General features: G+C 35.9%; 2 protein-coding genes across 3 annotated transcripts; both read left to right on the top strand.

Annotated features, from left to right (window-relative positions):
* The first annotated feature begins 9,916 nt into the window (after positions 1–9,916).
* Positions 9,917–17,539, top strand: si:ch211-116o3.5 (uncharacterized protein LOC325902 homolog). The gene is made up of 4 exons (XM_058798989.1): positions 9,917–10,303; positions 11,991–12,441; positions 16,159–16,425; positions 16,505–17,539. Exons 2-4 carry the CDS (start codon positions 12,030–12,032, stop codon positions 16,972–16,974), a joined length of 1,149 nt encoding a protein of 382 aa, XP_058654972.1. The 5' UTR covers positions 9,917–10,303; positions 11,991–12,029; the 3' UTR covers positions 16,975–17,539.
* Positions 17,540–17,908: 369 nt separating this feature from the next.
* Positions 17,909–21,131, top strand: trappc6bl (trafficking protein particle complex subunit 6B, like). Of its 2 annotated transcripts, none has more exons than XM_058744673.1 (7): positions 17,909–18,048; positions 18,926–19,017; positions 19,104–19,171; positions 19,277–19,394; positions 19,484–19,567; positions 19,697–19,790; positions 20,077–21,105. In XM_058744673.1, exons 2-7 carry the CDS (start codon positions 18,928–18,930, stop codon positions 20,106–20,108), a joined length of 486 nt encoding a protein of 161 aa, XP_058600656.1. In that variant the 5' UTR covers positions 17,909–18,048; positions 18,926–18,927; the 3' UTR covers positions 20,109–21,105. The 2 variants fall into 2 exon arrangements, with proteins under 2 accessions (XP_058600656.1, XP_058600657.1); XM_058744674.1 differs by lacking the exon at positions 17,909–18,048 and adding an exon at positions 18,112–18,204 and having other exon boundaries at positions 20,077–21,131.
* Positions 21,132–24,636: the final 3,505 nt, after the last annotated feature.

Below are 24,636 nucleotides of genomic sequence, written 5' to 3'. Positions count from 1 at the left end.
AGATCCCTCCATCAAAAAGTTGCCTCATATTTATATATATATTTAAATACTGTTATAAATATGTGGATATAAACTTTACTTCTGCACTAGTCGAGTCACCTTTATTTATGTGACAGTGGCAAGGAACCAAAACTCCATTGGTGACAGAAATGGAGGAAAAAAAAAAAACCTTGGGAGAAACCAGGCTCAGGGCTTACCAGGCTAACGCTCCGGTTACTAACGTAACGTAAGTTATGAATATAACTATGAATCTATGAGGCCGAAGGATGACAATCACTAATGGTTTAAATAGAATGATAACCTTCGTTCCGCCTTCTCAGAATCATGAATCAGAATCAGAAAGAGCTTTATTGCCAAGTATGCTTGCACATACACATACAAGGAATTTGTTTTAGTGACATAAGCTTCCAGTACACAGAGACAACAACACACAGACAATAAAAAAATACTCATATTTAAATAGACAAAAATTGAAAAATAAATAAATTGTATGTACAGTTGTGCTATAGATGATAGAATAGAATAGAATGAGATGCAGGGATGTGCTAGGATGGAGGTGGTAACAAATAAATATAAGGTTATTGCACATTTTTATTGCATAATGTGGGGCAGGGCCGCTTCTAGACATTAGGAGGCCCTAGGCAAAATTCATGTTGGAGCCCCCACCCCACCCCCAGTAAAAAGCTCTTGAAACAAATATGATTCTAACCTTTTTATTTATACAAAATGTATCATTAAGTTTTGTATATTTTTACTTATACAGTACAAAAATTTGGAAACATTGCTATTTTAAATATTTTTGAAAGAAGTCTCTTATGCTCATCAAGCGTGGATTTAGTCTATTTGATCAAAAATACAGAAAAAAAAAATATTGTGAAATATTATTACAGCTTAAAATAATAGTTTTCTATTTTACTATACTTACAGTCTTCAGTGTCACATGATCCTACATAAATCATTCTAATATGCTGATTTATTATCAGTATTAGAAACAGTGCTTAATGTTTATTTTATAACATGTGATACTTTTTTTTCAGGATTTTTTGATTATTAAAAAATCGAATTACTGTTTTCTTCTCTGTCTTTCTGATCAAATAAATGCAGACTTGATGAGCATAAGACATTTCTTTCAAAAACATTAAAAATAGTAATGGGTCTAAACTTTTGACTGGTACTGTATATACATATTAATCAAACTTTATCTAAGGTAATCTCTTTTTTGTGTTTGTTTGTTTGTTTGATGAAGATGTTATTGTTGTTGTTATTATTTAGCTATTTAATTTCATTTAATCACAGTTACAGAAAACCACTTTAAGTGCTTTTATCATTTCTTTCCTAGCTGGGTCTGGGCAGGATTTCCCCATCCCATTTAATCAATATTTACTACGGATATATTATTCATATCAATAATATAATATGTATTGCATTGTTACTTTAAATATTACATATATATACACAAATCAAGTGGAACAGGAAGACACGGTCGCTACTAAGGAAAAAAAAAGTAATTTAGTTAGTTGAAACTGAAATTATAAATGTTAGAGCAGTAATCCTAATCATCAGCCGAGTTTAGAAGATGACATCAATGTTTTTGAACCATTAAAAAAAACATTCTAGTGTGTTTGCTTTTTAACCTTGATACAAACTTCTCTGCTTTTACTTTTGTAGCTATTTTGCTAGTCAGCTCCTGACGCGATGCCATTCATTGAACGCGCAAATTCAAAGTGTCGTGTCTGGGCGTGCGGAGCTCGCACACTTTTAAACTCGTAATAAATCAGTGAATGGTCTTTCCAGAAATCACGCTGATTGACAGAACAAGTTTATATTTAGAAGACATTGCAATCACTCTAAAATAGATGACAACAACTCACACACCTGCATTAGGAGCTATCTTTGCGTGCCTATTTAGCCATTTGCATCGCATAGTTTGCAGCACCTGAAGGATTCGTTACGCAAACATCCAAAAGGCGGGACCCGCTTTCAAACAGCAACATTAATTGGTTTAATTGTAGATGAGTGACATTTCGATTATATCCAATGAACAATGAGGCTAGTATTTCTGCCCGTCTTGACTGGTGGACTAGCATATAGCGGATGTTATGGTTATGGAGGCCCCTCCTCAAATCCCGAGGCCCTAGGCAATCGCTTGCTCTGCCTATAGCTAGCGCCGGCCCTGAATGTGGGGAACATTTAACTGTTCATAAGGTAGATTGCCTGGGGGAAGAAACTGTTCTTGTGCCTGGCTGTCCTGGTATTTGGGGCTCTGTAGCACCGGCCAGATGGCAAAAGTTCAAAAAGGGGATAAATTGGATGTGAGGGATCCAGAGTCATTTTCTGAGCCCCTTTCCTCACTCTGGATGCATACAGTTCTTGGAGGGTGGGCAGGGGAGCACCAATAATCCTTTCAGCAGTCCAAACCGTTCTCTGTAGTCTTTTGATGTCTGATTTTGTAGCTGAACCAAACCAGACCGTTATTGATGTGCACAGAACAGACTCGATGACGGCTGAGTAGAACTGTTTCAGTAGCTCCTGCGGCAGGTTAAACTTCCTCAGCTGGCAAAGGAAGTATAACCTTTGTTGGGCCTTTTTTACAATGGAGTCGATGTGAGTGTCCCACTTCAGGTCCTGAGAGATGATGGATCCCAGGAACTTGAATGTCTCCACTGCAGCCACAGTGCTGTCTATGATGGTGAGTGGAGAGTTCAGGAGCTTGACAGAGGGTTCTTTAGAGGTGCAGTCATTGGTGTACAATGAGAAGAGCAGTGGGGAGAGAACACATCCCTGAGGGGCACCAGTGTTGGTGGAGCGGCTGTTTGACATGAATTTCCCCAGTCTCACTAGCTGCTGCCTATCTGTCAGAAAGCTGGTGATCTATTGACAGATAGAGCTAGGGACAGAGAGCTGGGTTAGTTTGGTCTGGAGGAGTGTTGGAATGATGGTGTTGAAGGCCGAACTAAAGTCCACAAACAGGATCCTCACATAAGTCCCTGGTCTGTCCAGATGCTGCAGGATGAAGTGCAGTCTCATGTTGACTGCATCATCCACGGACCTGTTTGCTCAGTAAGCAAACTGCAGGGGGTCCAGTAAGGGCCCAGTGATATCCTTCAGATAAGCCAGAACCAGTTTTTCGAATGACTTCATGACAACAGATGTTAGTGCCACATGTCTGTAGTCGTTAAGTCCTGTTATCTTGGGTTTCTTTGGGACGGGGATGATGGTGGAGCGTTTGAAGCAGGAAGGAACTTCACACAACTCCAGAGATCTAGATATTGTCTTGACAAGAAGTTAACGTGGTTCATAAAGTGTCAGTCAAGCTGGTTGCCTGATTTGTTAGTGCTTGTGGTGGTAAGCCATTTGAGATTGAATGAAGCTATGAGTGGAAGTTGAAGTCTGTAGTGTAAGGCTTCTCAAGATGCATTTCGAAGTCACCAAAGACTACAAGTGGACTGCCATTCACAGAGAATGAGGATAGCAGCCCAGGTGCCCACTTGACCAGGAACGTGGTAAATCATTACAATATGGAGTTTAACAGGAGCTGTTACCGTACTAGCTTGAAACTCAAAATAATTTTTATTGCATAGGAGTGGGTTGAGTATTTCCAATTATTAGAAGTGAGAAGACCAGTACCCTTCCAAACTGACGGGGGGTGTGAGAGAAAGGGAAGTTGTTAGAGAGAACAGCAGTGGTTGCGGAATCTTCTGGATGAATCCAGGTCTCAGTCAAGCCCAATATACTAAGAGTAGACTGAGAAGCAATGGCCAGAATGAAGGTTGTTGACAGCTGACTGACAATTCCAGAGTCCCACAGAAAACGAGAGAGGTGCAGCAGATGAGGTGCAGATAGGACGCAGCTTAGCAAGATTGCGTTGCCGTCTGTGTGTGATGTTAGAGCGTTGTTGAGAGAGAACAAGAATATATTGGAAACATACTACCGCCTACCTGACTCTGCCTGAGAGGTAAGGAAAAATACACTTACTTAAGATGATATTTTTTTATATCTCTGAAATGTATGATTGTATTCTTGAAAACTAACTAAAATATTAGTTAAGCTGGTGTGTGGTGGGCGTTCTGGAACAATAGGGATCATCATCCAGGTGGGTGCTGCACATTGGTGGTGGTTGAGGAGATTCCCCCTTCCATGTAAAGCGCTTTGAGTACCCAGAAACGAAATACCCAGTAACGATCGAATAATTAATTAAAACAATATTTTATTGTACTATTGAATAAAATATTAGCTAATTATCAAAGAAAGAAAAAATTAATAGCCATAATATGGACTATTGTAAATGTTGTGACACTGTGATTTCCTTCTCACATTGCTGATTTCACCATTAACTCTTCACCTGGAAAGTTTATGTTTTTATATTTGGTATCATTGTAATCTTTGACCATCAAAACATAGGGGTATACATACATTTTCTGTGTTACCATGTTTGGTTCAGGAGATTTGACACAAAATACATAATTTGGTTATGGTGGTGTCATGAATCCTGCCCATGCACTTCTGTTCATTCACCACCAGAGGTCATTTGCTCACCACATGGACTCTTGCACCACACTACTGTTGCATTTTCACCAGACTAAAATTCCCATCATCCATTGCACTGATTGCACACAGCTGTATCAATCACACGCTCACACCTGAGAACTATCACACAATCACCCACCCTACATAAACCATAGACTTCCTCGCACAGATTGCCGAGTATTGTTTAGTGGTTATCACAGTCTTTGCTGACAGCTACTTTACGGAGCCTTACTAGTTTCTTTATCTTAGTCTTGCCAAGCCTGTTTATCTGTGTTTTGATTATTGCTTTTGTGTTTTTGGATTGCCCTTTCGTCTTGCCTTTTGGACTCTGTTTGCATTATTGCTTGTGTACTCGGATTACCCCTATTGTCAAGCCCTTTGGATATTGTTCGCCGATCGATGACCCCCGCATGCCCTCGGAATACTCTTGTGTCTTGTCCTCAACATACCTGTTAACTAATGTTTGACCCTGCCTGTATGTGACCACGTTTCTAATAAATGCTTGCAAATGGATCCTCACACCTCATGTCTTGTCGGCTCCGTTACAGGCTGAAAGTAAAATGGTCGCCATGGCAACCACAACGTGTTTTTTCGATGGCTCCATTTTTGAAAATGTTCAGGGCCCTAACCTGTACAATTGTACCAAGTTTCATGCTTTTATGAAGTGAACATATCACCTGGGCCTGAAAAAATTTTAGGTTTTTTGGCTAAAAAATTTTGCACAAACAGTTTTACTATAACAATATAAGTGTAAGACAAGCTTATATTTCTCAATTGCACAAATCCTTCAACATGAAAAACACAATTCTGCACAAAACAGTATAAGTTATCTGAACTTAAATAAATATACTCTATATACATAATAAACACTGTGTTTATTTGGCACTCGACAATCAACAGATTTCCCATCCCCCAGCACTGTCACTCACGACCAGAAGTCAAGACTAAACCACAAAGTGAAAATAGCAGTATTCTTTAGTGATATGTTATCTACACAGTGCAGATAGCTTTAGATTCTATTTATTCTATGTTATAATAAAATAAAAACATGGCGAAAAACATTATTAGAGAAAAACATTACTTATTGCAAAAATAGTGGTAATTATCTGCACTTCTGCATTGTAATACAGTATAAAATAGTATGCAATAACTTATTGAGTGTAATTTTGTAATTTTATTTCTAATTATTAAATGGATGCCACCTTATTGGGACAAAAGCCCTCTCTACACCTACCCTAACCCTACCCGATACTTTGTTCAACTTTTTGATTATTTCCTTCTTTTTATTAAAAAATAAATGCTTTTCTGATGTGATTTGAAATTTAAAACGCGAGAAAAAAAGTTCGTGTCAATCGTGTCAAAAGAAGTGTATTGCAAACTTTACCATCTGCACCACTGAATCTAACAACTAGTAACCGTCTTTTGCATATTTGACTATCCCAATCATACATTTGTGGGTGGAGTTAATGTAAATAGCCTCTGCCAGCAACATAGCTATTTGCACTTAAATAGACACTCGATTTTTTTTTTTTTTATATTCCCAACAATTAAACAGTTGCCCACATAAAAACAGGGGTGCTACAGCACCCTCAGCACCCCCACTTCCCGCGCCCCTGGGTGTGACTGACTTTAGCCCACTTGTCCCACTAATTTGAGAGAGGTGAACTGTCCGCCGCGGCCGCACCCCCCTCCCCTTTCCACTTCTCACACAGCTTCTGTGCTCGGTACCTTCTCAACAAGCAGGGGCGCCAATTTGCCAATTCCCGGAGATGGTCCTCACTGCAGAACACAAGGTCCAGGGGGTGGAGTTGGATCTAGATCCAACTCCTCCCACCTTACATAGACCTAAACCTACCCGTCTCCACCCCCTGATCCATAAACCCACCCATCCCCACCCCTAAACCTACCCATCTCCACCCCTAAACCTACCAATCTCCACCCCCTGGATGTGGATCCAACTCCGCCCCCTGGATCTTTTGTTCTGCAGTGAGGGGCTACTGAATTCCCGCACAGTTATATGATAGATAATATGATAGATAATAGAAAACCGCTTAGCGGCGCAGATGATTTTTTTTTCCAAGTGCTTGTGCCGCCCCCCACGTGTCATGAAAAAATGCCGCCCCGGGCGGCTGCCCCGTTCGCCCATGCCTAAAACCGCCACTGTTCAAACGAATTTGCGTATTAGACTAAAATATCTGGATTAAGTTGTCTAAGATTACTGCGCGTTCTCGTGTTCCCCGAAAAGGGCAGATGAATCGATCCTCGAAACCGCGATCAGCAATGCAGTGATTGGCTGGCGGCAAGACAGTAACTGTGCGTTCACACCGCAGGCGGCGAGAGCGTCAAAGTGGCCGGAAGTCATTCATTTTCAATGTGAGCCAGCGGCAAGCAGCGGCGAGAGCGGCTCGGCGCGGCTTGGACGGCGAGAGCGTCGAGGAGAGTTGAAATCAGGTCAACTTTATGGTAATGAGCTATGACGCGGTTGGGCGGCAACCAATCGGAAAGTAGAAGTCCTCCGCTTGAGCGGAGTCCAGAGAACGCAGTCCTGTAAACTTTGGTTCCGACCACATTAGTTCCTAAGCATTTTCACGCTAGAACGCTTGTTTTTCAGCGGGAATGCAATTAATTTGCTCAAAACAACACCAATTTGACCAACTGCATTTAGACTAGCACTTAACCACGGACACAAAAAACACACCACACAAATGGTTTTTATTGGTTTATTTCTTTAGCAAACATGTACAAATACAAGAAATACAAGACCAAACGTTCGATCGTCAGAGCGTCAACGGATCTTACTACAGCGTCGTTGGCAGGGCGGCCAGAGCGAATTTTGACGCTCTCGCCGCCTGCGGTGTGAACGCACAGTAACGTAATGACATCATATCATTAAAAAAGACACCTGACGAAAAAGTTGACAAATTTCAATATCTTTATAAGGAAACAGCCAAACGAACAAAACTACGTAAATGGTATAGGCTAATAGATAGCCTAAATTAAATGTGCACTGTTTTTAATTTATTTGTAATTCATGATTCATACATGATTCCCAATTATTTATATTCATGATTTCTAGTATTTGTACAGGCTTTACATTTTTATTTCAATGTTGTAATTAGCAATTCATTTAATTTTATCTTTGAAGCAGATTTACACTTATGTGATAGCATTAAAGTTTAGAGATCAAGTTATCTGCATCTCCTGCTACATCAAGCCACTCCCATAATAGCTGTCACCACTCAGATTAATGCACAACTCAGATTAACTGTAGCCTATAGCATGTGTGTAAGACTCCAATACAATTATAAAATAATTATTTCATCACTAATAAATCTTTCAATGAGTTAAACTGGCTGTGTCTATAGTATTATAGATTACACAACATTGTTATACTATTTTCAAGTTAATTTTTAAATTATTATTATTTTAAATTATTGTCCCTGGACCAGTAGGGTACTCTTGTAATAAAGTAATGGTGGCTGGGACATATTTTAAATATCAATTCTGCTTAAAAAGGGGTTGTCCAAGGGGCCACAGCTTTGACGCAGCAATGGGTTACCCTGACATAATATCGACCCAGGCGTTCAAAATACTGTACTTATTCAAACATAAGTTATTTACCTTTGCATTGCAAGCAAGTGGATATCTGTCTGCAGGCTGTGCACGGCACTTCATTCTGAATGGAGCCGGGATGGAGTTACGAGGTTTTGCTGACAGTTTGAGGATTAGTGACAAGCTCTTTTGAATGCTTTTCATTGGTTAAATATTTGTAAAAACCCCAAACAGACATAAGGAAGACCAATATCACTGATTTAAAATAATAATAATGAAATATAATAAAGATATAAGGTTTGGATAATTTTCCACGGCACACTAGTTAGGAAACACTGGGCTACGGTATAGTGACTGCCGTACGGAAACGCCGCCCCTGTTGCTAATTCTGATTTTCAACACAGAAAACGCAATATGATTGCTGAAATACTGTCAGGGAATCATTCTCAGATCGGTATACTGAAATCTCATTTTCAGATAGAATTTATCAGTAATATTTTATGGGGGCACAGCACAGCAATACTATTTCACACATTAAAACGGGTCTAGTGACAGCCCTTCATTAACCCTAATGCTTGATTAAATTTGCACTGAATTAATAGTAGGTCAGTCATTCTTGAGACATGGGACAAAACAGGTCCAGCAAGTGTAACTGCTATTAGGCTTAAAAATACAAATGTTTTCCATTTTAAATGTTATGATGGATTAATAATAGAATGTATTTAACACAATTATCCTCTTAAATTTAATTTTCTCATTATTATACCAAATCTATGACTCTTATTGTCCTCTCACTACATCTAAAGCAGTGTGTCCACAGAGAAGGGTTCAATGATTCATATGCAATAAAATGGATAAAAATGTTTTTTAATGATGAAAAAGACCTTGTTTTATGAAAAGCAACACCTAGTAATATCTCATATCAAACCAAGGTTGTTTTTCAGTGACACGTGCATGTTTCATAAAGTTTCAAAGGTGTGTCCCCACTTTTTGTCAACTGCGTCAGACATTTATTAAAATGTAATAAAATCAGGGAATATCAGGGGCAGCTGTCACTCTAAACTAAGGACCCCCTTGCCACGTTCCTCCTCTGCAGAGTACATCAGTGTTAGACAAGCTGTAAGTTTTATAGTTTTAGAATATTTTAAATCCTAATGTTAATATTTCCTGTGTCACAACCATGATATGTCAACATCATCTTCCAATTTCTGAGGAAATTATTTGAAATATTTAGATCATTTTATTAAATTTTGCACCATTTTGTACCACTTCGTGGTAATTCTCCATTGATTGTCAAAGGAAAATTAATGTTATTCAAACTTTGCCTCTTTATGCCAGTTTCTTTTGATTACTTCTAAATGTGCATTCATTATTCACAGTTACTACGTGAATCAACACAAGGTACTCCGGTACACTATGTGGCAGTAACGGGGTCACAATGTAATGTTATTCAACCACAAGCGGGAGCAGAAATCGCACCTGGCAGCAAATGTTTATCTTTTCAATATTATAGTCTTCCACCAGGGGCGCTTGACGGCTCAGAAAGCCGAATCAATGATAGGGCCACAGCCAAATCTCAGGGTTTGTTTTGTTTTACCGTGGACACTTGTGCACCTAAATTAATAATTATAACATTATATTCACTCCACAGATTTCTACATGATAAACAAATAATAATAGTCCGCATTTATAAAAATCCTCATCAAGTAAACACAAACGATTGTCATTGGTCCATCCTCATCAGCGCTGTGAAAACTAACAGTCATCACGTGACAACGCCGTCTCGATTCTGTTTCAGTAACACTCTGAACAATAATTTACACTAGGAAAATGACACTTGTCGTCCTCAAACTATGTTACATTTAAAATACAAAGTGAAGAGACATCATAATTTTACACCCATTTTTTCCGACCAATTGGAGACATCAGTCGGTCCGTTAATCTCTGCCTATGTTAGGCTCATGTTTCAAGCTAATGGCCGTTCTATCCGCTCGATTTATTTCTATGAGAAATCAAGAGGGAAAGGGCTCAGTATGAAGTAAACAGATGTTCTCAGTGTCTAAACACTGATTCAAAACCTTTCACAATTAACAGCTGTCGTAAATGTTTTTACATAGTCTGCCATTTGGCGAATGTAGCGCGTTTCGGCCGATGCGGAGGCGATTTCGATGAATCCCTGCTGCACTACAGTATGTGCAGGAGGCCTAACGTTACAACTTAACAGGTCTGTGATCTGTACTATTTGTGAATGCTTTATGCTTATGGTGTTGAGGTTTATCCTTTACGTCACTACGATTTAATAATGACTAGGCCTAATAATGCATACATGTACAATAATGATTTGCACTGGGGACAAAATGTCTCAGATTACTAATCAATAATGCTTATTTGTGGTATTTCCTTATACATGTTATGATTGAGAACCATTTTAATGCTAAATTTTAATGTCTAAATTATTTTAATATCTTTAAAGTCACCGTGAAATAAAAATTGACAACTTTTATTTTTTAATGAAATATTGGTGTTTATTAAAAATGATTTGTACATTTTATTATTATTATTATTATTAAATTAGTTTACATAATATTAAATCAGAAAACATTACCTCTCAGCAACATCTCTTCTAGTGAGGTGTGCACTGGTGAGGGCGGGACAATAATGAAACAGCTGGGTCCAGAAGTAAAAACTAATTCATTTTTCTCCATAGGTAAATTGATTTATTATTTTTAATTTTTTTTTTTAATGATAACTTATAAACCTAGACCTGTTGTCAGCTCAGAGGTTGTTAATCATGGTGTATGCTTTTGTTGTAGCCATCTGTTCACATTATTTCAACTTATTTTTAAAATAATAATGTTTAACAATGGAATTTTTTAATTATCCATAATGCTGAGCAAAAATTCCACGAATCGGAGAGTCACTGCTGTGAAATCGTGCCTAAAGAGGTTGCAGGGAACAGCCTCTCCAAAGAATCACCACAAATTACAAAATTAAGTCAGTCACCCTACACTTTTTAAACACTTAAATATTTGCATTTATAAGCATATTTTGCAGTACGCTTAACATATATTGTTATAGATCAACAACTTTGAATGAATAGTTTTTATATTATATATTTTTATAAGTCGATTATGCCATTTTTCATGGGATTGTAATGCTTTTCCCTCACTAAACTGTTAGTCTTTTACCTTTGTCTTTTCCTCTGATTTTCAAATACCTTTTTTACTTCAAATAAACATTTATAATGTTATGATTCACCTGGTAGCTTGTTGGCTTGGTTTATGGCTTACGCTGCTTTAAATTAAGACTTTTTTTTTTATTCCCTATGGGGACAATGAATGGAAAATATACTTCTGGAACCAACGCTGCTGAAAAAAATCAGCAATGCACTCTATAGTGATCAAACAAACCAATCAGTTCAGTCAATTTCCGACGGATAAAAATCTAGTCTTTTTTTTTTTTTTTTGCCATTTCACACGAAAGAAAAGATGTATCAATAATTTGATCTAGTAAAGGGCCATTTACACAAAATGTTTTTATGTTTAAAAACGCAAGACATAGGGCAGTAAAATGAAGATTAACTTGAGCATGTGAAAAGTGTGCGTTCAAAAGATGTGACAGTCAAACATGACTGTTTTTGCAAATGTTTATATAGAGAAACTACGGAAAAGCAGTCCAATGCAAAAATGTATTTGGTGTGAACGGCCCCAAATAGTGCACAATCTGAAATATTGTACATCATAATGTTTACTTGTTTTGAATTTTAAAAAAATACTTAAGTCATTTCCAGGTTTAAATTTGATTTTGAATCCCAGAATTGTAATTACAATAATGCTTATTAAATGCATTTAAATTTTGTAATAAGAGTTAGATTATCTGAATGATTTCTTTAATCTACCTTCTTTCTGAAGCGGGTTGCATGTTTAGGTGCCTCAAACAGGGAGGAGACCATGAACCTCAACGAGAAGAAGCCCAATAAGTGGTGGACTGAACCGGACACATTTGCCATGCTGGCCCTCATAGAGCAGATGGGTCTGGTCCACGAGCTGGATAAGAAGCGTCAGCGCAATGAATCCCTCTTCCGACGCCTCAAGCTGAGTCTGGCAAAGCGGGGGATCCACTTCACTGTTACCCAAATCCGAAACCGTTGGAAGAGCCTCAAACACAAGTACCGTAAGATCAAACTGGCCAGCTACAGAAGTCCAGCCGCTCGCCTCTCTGCCATCGAGTCTTTCCGTTACTTCCATATGTTGGATCACATGTTGGTGCGCAGACCGAAGGTGGGAGGCAGGGAGGACGACCTCACAGATGGGCACGCCCTGCTTGGACGGTCACTCGCAGACCTGGATGACCATGCAGACAGTACTGCTTCTCATTGCCTTTTTGCATGACTTGAAGTTATTTGTCTGAATGCATGGTAATAAAGGAGTAGTTCATCCAAAAATTCTAATTTTGCCATTTACTCACCCTCATTCCAAACCTGTTTGACTGACTTTCTTCTGTGGAACAGAAAATAAAAGATTAGAATGGGAAGCTGAATGTGAGGACAGATGTTGTGAAATGAAAACATCACAAAAGTGGTCCATATTGTGCACTTTATCCCAAATGTTCTGAAATATTATTTTAGGGAACACAGAGAAAAAAGCCAAATGGGTTTTGAACTGATTGGTTGAATAAATTATGCCAGAATTTTAATTTTTTGGGTGAAATGTCCTTTTTTTGTCCTAGAGATATGCATGTCAACTGGTTTTGCTTCAGGATATTTTACGTTAGACATGGTCATCATGACCCAGTCATACTAGATATACTGTAGGTGTAAAACAGTTTAGGGTCATTCCGTGCCAACTCAGCCAGAGGTCCCTGGCTCCAATTTTTGATTTGAAGAAAGATAAATATGTATAGTGATGAAAACCAAAATATTAAATGTCATAGTAAATAAACATCAGAGTCATCCACTATTTTGTAGAGGGGGGTCAAAATGGCAATTTTCACCTGCGATTCGGACCCAAATTCAGCTAAAATGACTTTAGAAAAATGGCAGCCTCATAATATTACTTTTACACAGTGATTGGTAGGTCTGTTAGTAAAATCTGTTGACTTTAGCAATCTTTGTTGCATTATGTGCCGATGGTGAACATTCAAAAATGGAGAATGAGTACTTCTCAAGTTTTTTCTCTAAAGCTTGCATGCCTGTAACTCAAGAAGTATTAATGATATCTTAATGCCCTTGCAGATAATGTCATAAAGGGGTAGTTCACCCAAAAATTTAATTTTGATGTTCATCTGCTTACCCCCAGGGCATCCAAGATGTAGGTGACTTTGTTTCTTCAGTAGAACACAAAGAAGATTTCTAACTCAAACCGTTGCAGTCTGTCAGTCATATAATGGCAGTCAATGGGACCCACGACTTTGAGAGTCAAAAAAAACATACACAGACAAAACCAAATTAAACCCTGCGGCTTGTGATGATACATTGAGGTCTTAAGACATGAAACAATTGGTCTGATCGTGGAAGAGCACATTGACACGTCACGTGCCGGCTGTTGTGAACGCGTTCAGGACAGTTGGACATTGCGGTGGATCAGAGGTAAAACATTATATAAATACTGTTCAGTTTCTTGCACAGACTGATTGTTTTGTGTCTTAAGACCTCAATGTATCGTCACAAGCCACAGGGTTTAATTTGGTTTTGTCTGTGTATGGGTTTTTTTTTGACTCTCAAAGCTGTGGGTCCCATTGACTGACATTATATGACTGTAACGGTTTGAGTTAAAAATCTTTGTTTGTGTTCTACTGAAGAAACAAAGTCACTACATCTTGGATGCTCTGGGGATAAACAGATAAACATCACATTTTCATTTTTGGGTGAACTATCCCTTTAGCAAACTTTTTTAGGCATCTTCATTTTTAAGGCCCTGTGTTTCGGTTCCAGAGATTTTGGAATTTCAATATGGCTCAAGGAGAAAATACACATTTTCAGTCATCAAAAACCAAATGTGAGTCACTTTGCATAAATATAACTATTTTATATTAAAGAGGAAGGTCTGAAGGACAAATAATGTTGAAACTAGACAGGAACTTACCTGTTCTTCTTTTTCCAAAATTGTCATGCCTGTAACTCAGGAAGAATTTAAGATATCACAATATGATTTTAGATTCTAGTTATTTAATAAACTACTCTTTGGAATCTTCATTTTCAAGGCCCTACATCGTTCAGTCCCAGAGATATGGGGGTCTCAATGAGGCTCCATGTCCAGATTGTTGAATATTACCTTTTTTTCAGTGGTCAAAAACCAACTGCTAGTCACTTTGTCACTTTTTTATTGTTTTAAAATGGGAAGCATAGTCAAAGAAGTAGTATCTACTGCTAAAGAGCACATTTGGCAGAATCACTGATAATACCTCAAACATTTAAGGTCTCTCACACTTGAAATAATTAAAGGGATAGTTCACCCAAAAATGAAAATTATGTCATTAATTACTCATCCTCATGTTTTTCCAAACCCGTAAGACCTTCGTTCATCTTCGGAACACAAATTAAGATATTTTTGATGAAATCAGAGAGCTTTCTGGCCCTCCATAGACAGCAAGGGTACTACCACGATCAAGGCACAGAAAGGTATTAAGGACATTGTTAAAATGGTCCATGTGACATCAGTGGTTCAACTGTAATTTTATAAAGCTATGAGAATACTTTTTGTGTGCAAAGAAAACGAAAATAACTTTATTAAACAATTCTTCTCCTCCGTGTCATCCTAGGGCGCCATTAGGGCGACTAGATAAACACAAAACCACATTTGGTTTTTGACCATTAAAAAAATGAGTAGGATGCAACAATTTGGACATGGAGCTGCACCGAGATCTCAATATCTCTAGGATTAAACCATATATGGCCTTAAAAAAGAAGATTCCAAAAGAAAAGTTTCTTAGGAACCAGAATCTAAAATCATATAAGATAACTTTATAACTTCTTGAGTTACAGTCATGCAAATTTTAGAAAAAAATAATATTTAAGACACTTAAACGGCTATGTTCCATATCATTGTTTTTATAGAGGGAAACAAGATGCATTTCTATTTTCAACATTACTTATTCTTCAGACATTGTTCTTTAAATAGAATAAGTATCAGCTCTAATCAAATTGACTAACATTTGGGTTTCAACCACTGAAAACGTGTAATATTCAACAATCTCAAAATGAAGCCTCATCGAGACCCCCATATCTCTGGGACTGAACAATGCAGGGCCTTGAAAATGACGATTCCAAAAGAGTGGTTTATTAAAGAACTATAATCTAAAATCATATTGTGATATCTTTAATACTTCCTGAGTTAAAGGCATGAAAACCTTGGAAAAAGAAGAACAGGTAAGTTCCTGTCTGTTGTTTTGACAGAAGGAAATAAGGTACATCCCTAGTTTGAATTTTATTTGTTCTTCAAACCTTCCTCTTTAATAAATTTGAAGTATCATATTTATGCAAAGTGACTCATATTTGGTTTTTGACCACTGAAAATGTGTACAATTTAATGATTTACTCCTGGAGCCTAGACTTAGACTCTGAAGACTTAATTTGAACGGGTCTTCATTTTTAAAATGATAGAGGGTCTATGATAGAGGAATCATTTTCTCCTCCTGATTATAAGTTGATAAGCCTTATTTAATCTAATTTTGTGCAATCATTATTTTTTTTTTTCCTTAATACCTGTTATCCACCAGTTGAGAATCACTGGCTTATAAAACATATAAATGTTATCAGCTACTTGACATGTTTTAAGTGCATTTGATAGACTTCCCTTTTATAAAAAATCTTTCATTTACTCACCCTCACATTGCTGTGGAACATAGATACTTTGAGAAATGTCTAAGAAAGGTGTTTTTGTCGATACCATGGAAGCCAATGGGCTGCAATGCTCTCTACATTCCCAAATATCTTCACTAAGGAAAGTCATACAGGTTTGAAACCACATGAGGGTGTGAAAATGAGGCCAGAATTTTTATTTTTGGTCAATGACATCAAGATTTCTCTAGAGTTGATGTTTGATGAAAATGATGTTTTGTCCTGTTGATCTCTTCTTCCAGGTCCTTGGCCTGAAGGCCTAATCCCTAAATCTGAGCCTGAGAGCATGTCATCTAAACTTGAACCTGATGTTGACGAGAGTCTGAATCCAGATGACGTGGCTGGTTCTGAGCCTCCAAGCTGGGACGTAGGACCAGATGAAGTTATGACCCTAGGCTTGTCAGGAGAATACCTCTATGCAGTGAAGACCGAACCACCATCCCTTTGCACTCCCAACAGTACAGAAAGTACAAGAGACGCCATTGACTGCAGCCACAATGATTTCCCAGGTGACATACTGGTTCAGTTCTGTCTGGCACAACAATCTAAAGCACCTCAGGAGTCACAAATCTTGTTTTGTCCCAGCAGGAACTTCTGAGGAGACCAGTAGCCTCATCCTCCAGCAGCTAACCATCCTGAACCACCGGCTTGGAGAACAGCTGGCCGAGCAGAGAGCCTTCCACTGCAGCATGCTGGGAATGATGGATCGCCAGATCCAGATCCTGGAGCAGCTCTCCAATTTCACAAGGAACCACCAAGCCAAGCTTGAGACCCCAGACACGGACTCTTCAGTTAGTCCGAACGTGCACGAAGCTCAAACGCAGACTCTTGAGCCATATCCCACGTTCCTCATGCCTAAAAGCGAACCAACAGCTGCTCCTTGGAAGGTCTCTCTCTTGGAAGTTCACAAGAGGTCACCTTCTGAGTTGGGCAGTGACACTGAGACTCCTCAAATCTTGGAGGGGTGCAAAGAAAACACCTCAAGCCCACCTTCTATAGAGATTTCACCCTCAACCAAGAACGCTATTGTGCAGAACGGATTGTGTAAGCACGATTGAGTGCTGTTTATTTGGGACGTTATGCATTCAGTAGGAACTACAAAAGTCTTTTGTCCTGTAGATGTTTCAGGAGCTTGTCTAATCTGAAACATCATCAACATATGCGTTTTTCAGTTTCATAGGAAAGTATTCAGTGCTCTGATGTTTTAATCAGTAACACTTTTGAGAAATAGAACAATAGACTTTTTATTTATTTACTTTGGTTTGTTTGCGAACTAACACTCGATGTGAATCTTAGACGGTAAGTAACTCAACAGTGACTGTTTCAAAATTGCAGTTCGGACCAAGGTAGCTTTATGTCTGTAATCATCTTGCATAATCTGAGAAGAAAAAAAAGTGGGTTATCGGTAAGCTTAAAGTTGTGTAAAACTATCAGTTTCTTCCAGTTAGGTTTGGGACACACTTTAAGGCTGATTTTAACAAGAAGGTGTGCTGTCATGAATTTCATCATCTAATCTGAATTTATGTGGTTAAGTATGAACTTATAAGTCTGTTAATTTCAACTGCTTGACTCTTAATATAAAGTAATATTTCACTGATAATGTGTCATTTTATTTTTGACATGCAAAATGGATCAGGGTTGGGTTAGTTGTAACGCCACTTACTCCATTAATCTTACTAGTGTTCATACGTTGTACTAAGGAATTACGTTAAACTTTGTGTACTGTGTCAAAATTTACCCAAAAGTCAAAGTGTGTGGGTAAAAACATACTCAAGTGGAAGGGGAAAAAATGACAGCAAGTTTTAAGTTGTATTGGAGTTGTCATGTCCTGACTATAGATGGGGTCAGTTAGATAAGTCTCCTATGCTCACCAAGGCTGTATTTATTTGATTAAAAATACAGTAAAACGGTAATATTAAAAAAATATTATTACAATAAACTCTAATATGAGCGAGAATAAAGTCGTTCGGGTCAGCGAGGGAACGAGATGAAGTCGTTATTCTCCATAACAGCAGGTGGCAGTATTGGTTGTAAATATCAGTGCTACACACAGTAGAGCTGAAGGCGGATTTTGTGTATCTGGTTCTTCATAAATGTATTTTTTATTACGTGACTGAAGATACGTGCAAGGAGTAAGTAATTTAAATGTCTGTTTATGCTAATACCATATTATATTTAACATCAACAGGCTGAGCACGTGAGCTCTGTCGCTGAAGGTTTGGTAACATTAGCTGAGCAGCTGTCTTCACATTAATCAGACAGATGATGTACATTTATGTATACTTAGGGTTTGTAATCTTACGAATCTCATAAATATTTTAAATGTAAAGCCCAGATTGCAAGAAGACTTTTAGCAGTACGCTTATAGTTGTCGTTTTTGACATAAACTCATGCACATCAACAGCACATATTCTAAAGACATAATATCATACAGCTTCTGTAAAGTTCTCATGTGTATATATGTTTACGAAACTAAAACGTTAGGATATTTACATTTTAATTCATAAAGACCCAGTTCATACTGTGAAACAGTACTATTATAAATATAACATTATTTCGCAACCATTTCGTTTCTGTTACGTTACATTTGTTTTTGTTTTTTTCTACTACTCTTAGATGTATTCATTTATTTATTAAAATACATTTCAGACATTTGTCTATTTAATTAATTAATTAATCCATCTATTCATTTAGTTTATTTATTCATTAATTTAAGTTTAAACCCATAACACTCACTAGAAAACCCCTGCATTAATGCAACTGTATTAAACATCAGCACATGACACATTATCCAACAAGTTGTCAAAATCTCTTTCTCAGGTTATATATTTATATACCAGCTGTTTTAAAACACCTGTAGTTACTTACAAATATTCACTAGTGAAAAAAAGAGTGGAAGAGCCACTTGTTTGCCTGCAGGCCTAAATGGGTTAAAGACAGAAATGTCCATTTTCCAGTGGAGTGTTTCCAGACGTCTGAAGAACTTTCCGTGGTTGCTCTTTCTTTCAGATATGGCAGATGACGCTCTGTTTGAATTTCTCCACATGGAGATTGTTGCTCACATGTACAAGGAGCAGGTGACCCGGGAGGACATTGATAAGGTACCATCTACAAGCGTCCAGATGGCATACATCAGATTTTTTCTGCTTTATGTTTCTGTTACAGCGTTCTGATTTGCTTTCTTAAGGAGAGAGTGACATGTGTCTCTACTCTAGAGTTGATGGGCTTCAGAGTTGGACAAGGACTGATTGAAAGGTATATACACAGTTATACATGTTTTTTTTGTTTTTTTTCATACTACAAAGTAGCCATAGTTTATAAACCTAGTGATTGCCTAATTTTGCATATGTTTCTGAAAAGATTTACAAAAGACTGCCCCACTTTCAAAGATGACTTGGACGTAATGAAGTTCCTGTGTAAAGATTTCTGGAGCATGATCTTCAAAAAACAAATCGACAACTTGAGGACCAACCATCAGGTTTGAAAGCTCAATTATGTATTTAATATGTTACAGCACATTGTGGAATTCAGCGTTACTGTCATTTCTTCTCTCTGGCTTTGCTCTAGGGCACATACGTCTTACAGGATAATAAATTTGCACTCCTAACTCAGTTTTCCAGTGGAAAGCAATACCTTGAAGAGGCACCTAAAGTAAGAATGTCCATTGTCTCTTTAAGTCCATTCATGTTAAATCATACCCTGAGATTTTATTTTGTCTACATTATTTTATAGCATGATAAATGGAACATTAATATATCTAAATATGTTGCATCTCTGCAGTACTTGGCCTTTTCCTGTGGGTTGATTCGAGGAGCTCTATCTAACCTGGGCTTGGAGAGCGTCGTCACTGCGGAGGTTTCTTTAATGCCATCATGTAAGTTTATGCCAAACAGTATTTAACTCTTCTTAACTAAATATATGAATGAATGAATTATTATTTTTTAATAATAAGTAAATAAATTAATTAATTAAATGAATGAATGAAAGATAGATAGATAGATATGCAACCAAATCAATCATTATATAAATTACTTTTTTTGGCTACATGATGTTAAAATATTAGAGGCTTTAATAGCCAATATATTCACAGGTAAAGTGTGATTTGACGCTGTTATTAATATTGTAACCGTCTTCATCCTCTTTTGTTTTTCTGTTTCTAGGCAAATTCCAAGTTGTAATTCAGAAACTCTAAGATGGACTAAATGAGCTCTGAACAGCAATGTTTCTTCAATTAAAACTTTGTGAATGTGAATTACATGGACCTAGATTCTAAATGTTTACAACATATTTTACATAATGCTGTTTGCAGTTTCAAGCATTTTTGCGAGACAGATCCCATACATTTCACTTTTCTTTTCTTTTTTTTCTCCATACCACATAAATTCAAAATCTTGACCTGTTTGGAAATATTCTGAATGTCGTATTCTACCTCAGCTCCACTTATTACTCACTAAATTGCTGTTGCAGATAATCATGGAAACATATTTTCTTAAATATGACATTTCGTAACTTTTGAATATTTCATAAACTCATAACTTCATTTAACATGTTTTTGTCCACTTTTTTAATACTCCTTCTGCTGGATAAGACATTTAAAATTGTAAGATGCATTGTTTTTTACAGCTTTATTGTAAAAGTAAATTATTTATGTATATTTGGGACAGTTAATATCTGTAGTTATCTCAACCCAGCTAACTAAAGCCATAATTTAGTGTTGACAAACCTAATTTATTTTTTGGGAAATCATATCATTGATAATCATATGGAGAAAATGTATGGATTCTGGAAAAACTGCTTTTTTTTCTTCCTTTTTTTTTTCTTTTTTTCATATGTTTATGGTTTGGGTAAATTGGTTAAATAGAGGCAGGTTTTAACTGGTCAAGTTTTCAAGGGGAAAAAAAAATAATAATAATTCTTGATTTCACCAGAAGAGGGAAACCTTTGTCAGTGAGACATATGTCAAAGTAAAAGCACAAAAATAATATTTTATCATAAAACTTTGATTTGAATGATCTTGTACAAGCGTCTTGCGCTTGTATTTTAGTTAGGTACTCAAGCTTTATTAGTTTTATTAGCTGGTAGAGTTTTTCTGTGTACTGTGCTTGTTGTCGACTGCATAATTCTGGAGGGTTTTATCATTATTCAATAAATAAAGGATTAAAAAAAATTATATTTGTAATACATTTATTTGCGTTACCAATGCAATAAATGCAATATAACAATGAAAATACATACGTTTATCTTTCATAATGTTACGTGTATTTACTTTCTCAAAATGTTGGGAACTTTTTTTTTGTTTTATGAAAGTGATTGATGCTTCTGTCCACAAATGTAGCATTTAAATAAAAATAATACATTAAGCATACTTAAAAATAACATCGCAGAGACTTTACTAGAAGTAATTATGAATAAAAAAAATCTAATAATATTAGCAGTTTAAATTATTTGTAACTTTAAAATCAGTATGTATCTCCTTTTAATTCTAAATAAATAAATATGAGTAAATAAATATTTGTGTCACCAATACAAGTAAATACTCAAAATGCAGCTACTGCAATGTAACTATATATATATATATATATATATATATATATATATTTATAGATAGATAGATATCTTCTACTATTTTGTATTAGAAAACATTTCTAACAATCTTAGCAGTTTACAATGATTTATGAACATGTTTAAATATCCTATATATTGATTTGAGAGAACGCATCTCTATACAGAAACTGGAAATCAAACATTAAGAGTGAATTCACCATAAAACAAAGAATCTAGATGACATTTACATTCTTCACATGATGCTGAATCATCAAAGAAAAAAAAATGCGTTGTTGCGTTAATTATGTTGCATAATTATTGCATATGTCAAAATGTCAGCAACACAAAACACAGCTAATGCTCTTTTTCGGTTCATAATTGGCAGACTGTTATTTTGTAGCTTGTTTGCATTTTTCTCTCATTTGCTGTCAGATGTAGTGTGTAAGGTCATGCGCTCTTCTCCTCTCGATTATACGTCCCAAAAGCCTGCTTCATGCCGCTAGAAGAAACAAACAAAAAGTGGCAGGCTTAAATGGAAGGCCCACATAAAGAAGTTTAGCGAGGCTTCCCCAGTGAGAGGCCATTCATGAGCTCTCTTTTGTGCAGCAGTTTTCCTTTGCTGCCGGTGGAGGTAAATAAACGGCCAGCTGTCTCACTTCTCCTGCGCTGTCATGAAAGGGTTAGTGGAGGCCGAGACAAGAGAGTCTGCAGCCGAGTCTAACTGAGGCCAACTTCAAACACCTTCTGTCCCACAGAACATTCGAGAAAACATCCTACACTACACATTTCTCCTCACTTTCTCCCTGTTTGCATGGCTTTTGGCCCAACAGGCAGTTTTTTTTTTTTGGTCTTTCAGGCCAGACTTGCCTTGTGCAATGCTGCTGCATTATATTTTGTGTTTATTAGGCTACATTGTTAAACAAAGATGATTGGAGTATGTTTTACAGGAAAACTTCTGTTTTTATACTTCAAATTTCACATTTAATTGATTCAGTGTGCTAATTAATGTTTCTTTGTAATTATTGTTTTTTCTAGCAATTTCTGTGTGAAAATACATACATTTCTACACCATTTTGTCAGTGTATTTGTGTCATCTCTTTCAGAACGTTAATAAAATATTGATCACTCCACAATTAATTTAACTGACGATCTTCATTCTTTTTCAGGTGTCGGTGAGTGTGAATCTTGATTCTAAAAATAATAAATGATAAATATATAAACTGAACTATAATTGAACTTGTATTTTGCATTTAGAAAATGAAGCATATTTAAGACCATTAAGATATTTTCATGATAATTAAAGATACTCATTACTTAAATGTAGGCCAAAACAATGTTTAACTCAAAGTACATAAATAAAAATTATATTAAATATTAATCATAAATAATACATATTAAGTTTAATTCGGTAATGTGGAAACATTTTATTACAATTGTTTTTTTAAACTAATAAAAACAGTGTGACATTTATTATTGTATTACAGTTAGAGAGTGATATATATATATATATATATATATATATATATATATATATATAAGACCTTGGCTAAAAAATAAATAAATAAAATATTTTAAAAATCTAAAATAGAAAAATACTATATGGAAAAACAGGATGAGTGAATGTTATTATTGATATTATTATTATTATTATTTTAATAAGGGTTTGGCTAAAAATAATTTTAAAATTTTAAAAATTAATTAAATGTTATAAAGCTATATATTGTATACATATACACTATTATTACAAATAATACTATAAATACAATATATAAAATAATATACTGTTTAATAACATTGTATTTATTTATTTATGAATGAATGGATGAATGAATGAATGACTGAATGAATGAATGAATGAATGAATGAATGAAATAAAGGGTTTGGTCATATATTTTAAGGGTGTTTGTATTGTCTTAGTCTCATTGAAGACAGATTCACCTGTTAGCGATGAACCCATCTGCCAGATGCATGTGAAACTGCTTTGAAATGCCTGCTGAAATAACTGTTATTCATTTCTTTGGCTAACTTGTATTAATATCTCACAGAGGAGCATATAAATGATAAACTGCACTGGGACAATACAGCCTCTCTGCATCCCGTGTGTTTGTGTCCCTCCCTCGTTTGTCCTCGTCTGTGCTCCTCGAGTGTTGCGGGGGATTAATGGAACTATGGGAACTCGAGCCGCAGCTGCTCCATCAATGCAGACGGAGGAACACAAAATCCCAGCAGAACAGTCTTCTGCTTTAAGTGTGATGCCTTCACAAGCCTGCTCATTAAACCCTGTTTAGTGTACTGTGCTGGAATTGAGGAACGGTGTAAGATCAGCCATAGTGTCAGTCAGAAAACACTGTGATCTTTAAGGTTATGTAAAGAGATAGTTTATTATGTGATGTAAAGATTTATACAGGTATACACATTCCATTTAAACATTTGGATGGATCTATGATCGATGATATTTAAAATAATAGCAAATTATCAAAACTATGAAATAACACATGGAATTATGTAGCAACCAAAAATCAAATAGAGTCTTAAATTTACTCTAAAATGTAAAAAGTTTTTCAAAGTGTGATGATATTAGAGTTCTAATGCTGGAAAATACATACATACATACATAAATATATATATATATATATATATATATATATATATATATATATATATATATATATATATATATATATATATATATATATACATATTTAGCACTTATTGCCTGTGGAAAAAATATAATTTAAATAATTAAAAAATGAAATGTTAAAAATAACATTTTAAATATTTTATAGAACTAAAATAAAATAGTTATTCACATTGAAATACTTATTCATATTCTGGAATTAACAAAACCAATAATAAAATAAAATAAAATAAACAATGTAAACAAAGTACACACACAATTTAGAAAAATACAAATAAAAAATTAATACATTTAAATATTTAAAACATTTAAGTAATGTTAAAAATAACATTTGAAATATTTTATAGAACTACAATAAATTAGTTATTCACGTTGGAATACTTACTCATATTCATAAAAACCTGTCTTAAAAATTCATAAAAACCTAAAAACCTTAGGTAGTATACATGTCAAAAATGTTTATTGTGCAGTTCAAAGGTACCTGTGTAGCATAGAACGAATGAGCATCTTTCATAAAATAGAATAAAATAAAATGTAT

This window comes from Onychostoma macrolepis, chromosome 15, assembly GCF_012432095.1.
Source record: "Onychostoma macrolepis isolate SWU-2019 chromosome 15, ASM1243209v1, whole genome shotgun sequence".
Classification (NCBI taxonomy): domain Eukaryota; kingdom Metazoa; phylum Chordata; class Actinopteri; order Cypriniformes; family Cyprinidae; genus Onychostoma; species Onychostoma macrolepis.
This window is presented reverse-complemented; position numbering and strand designations above follow the sequence as displayed.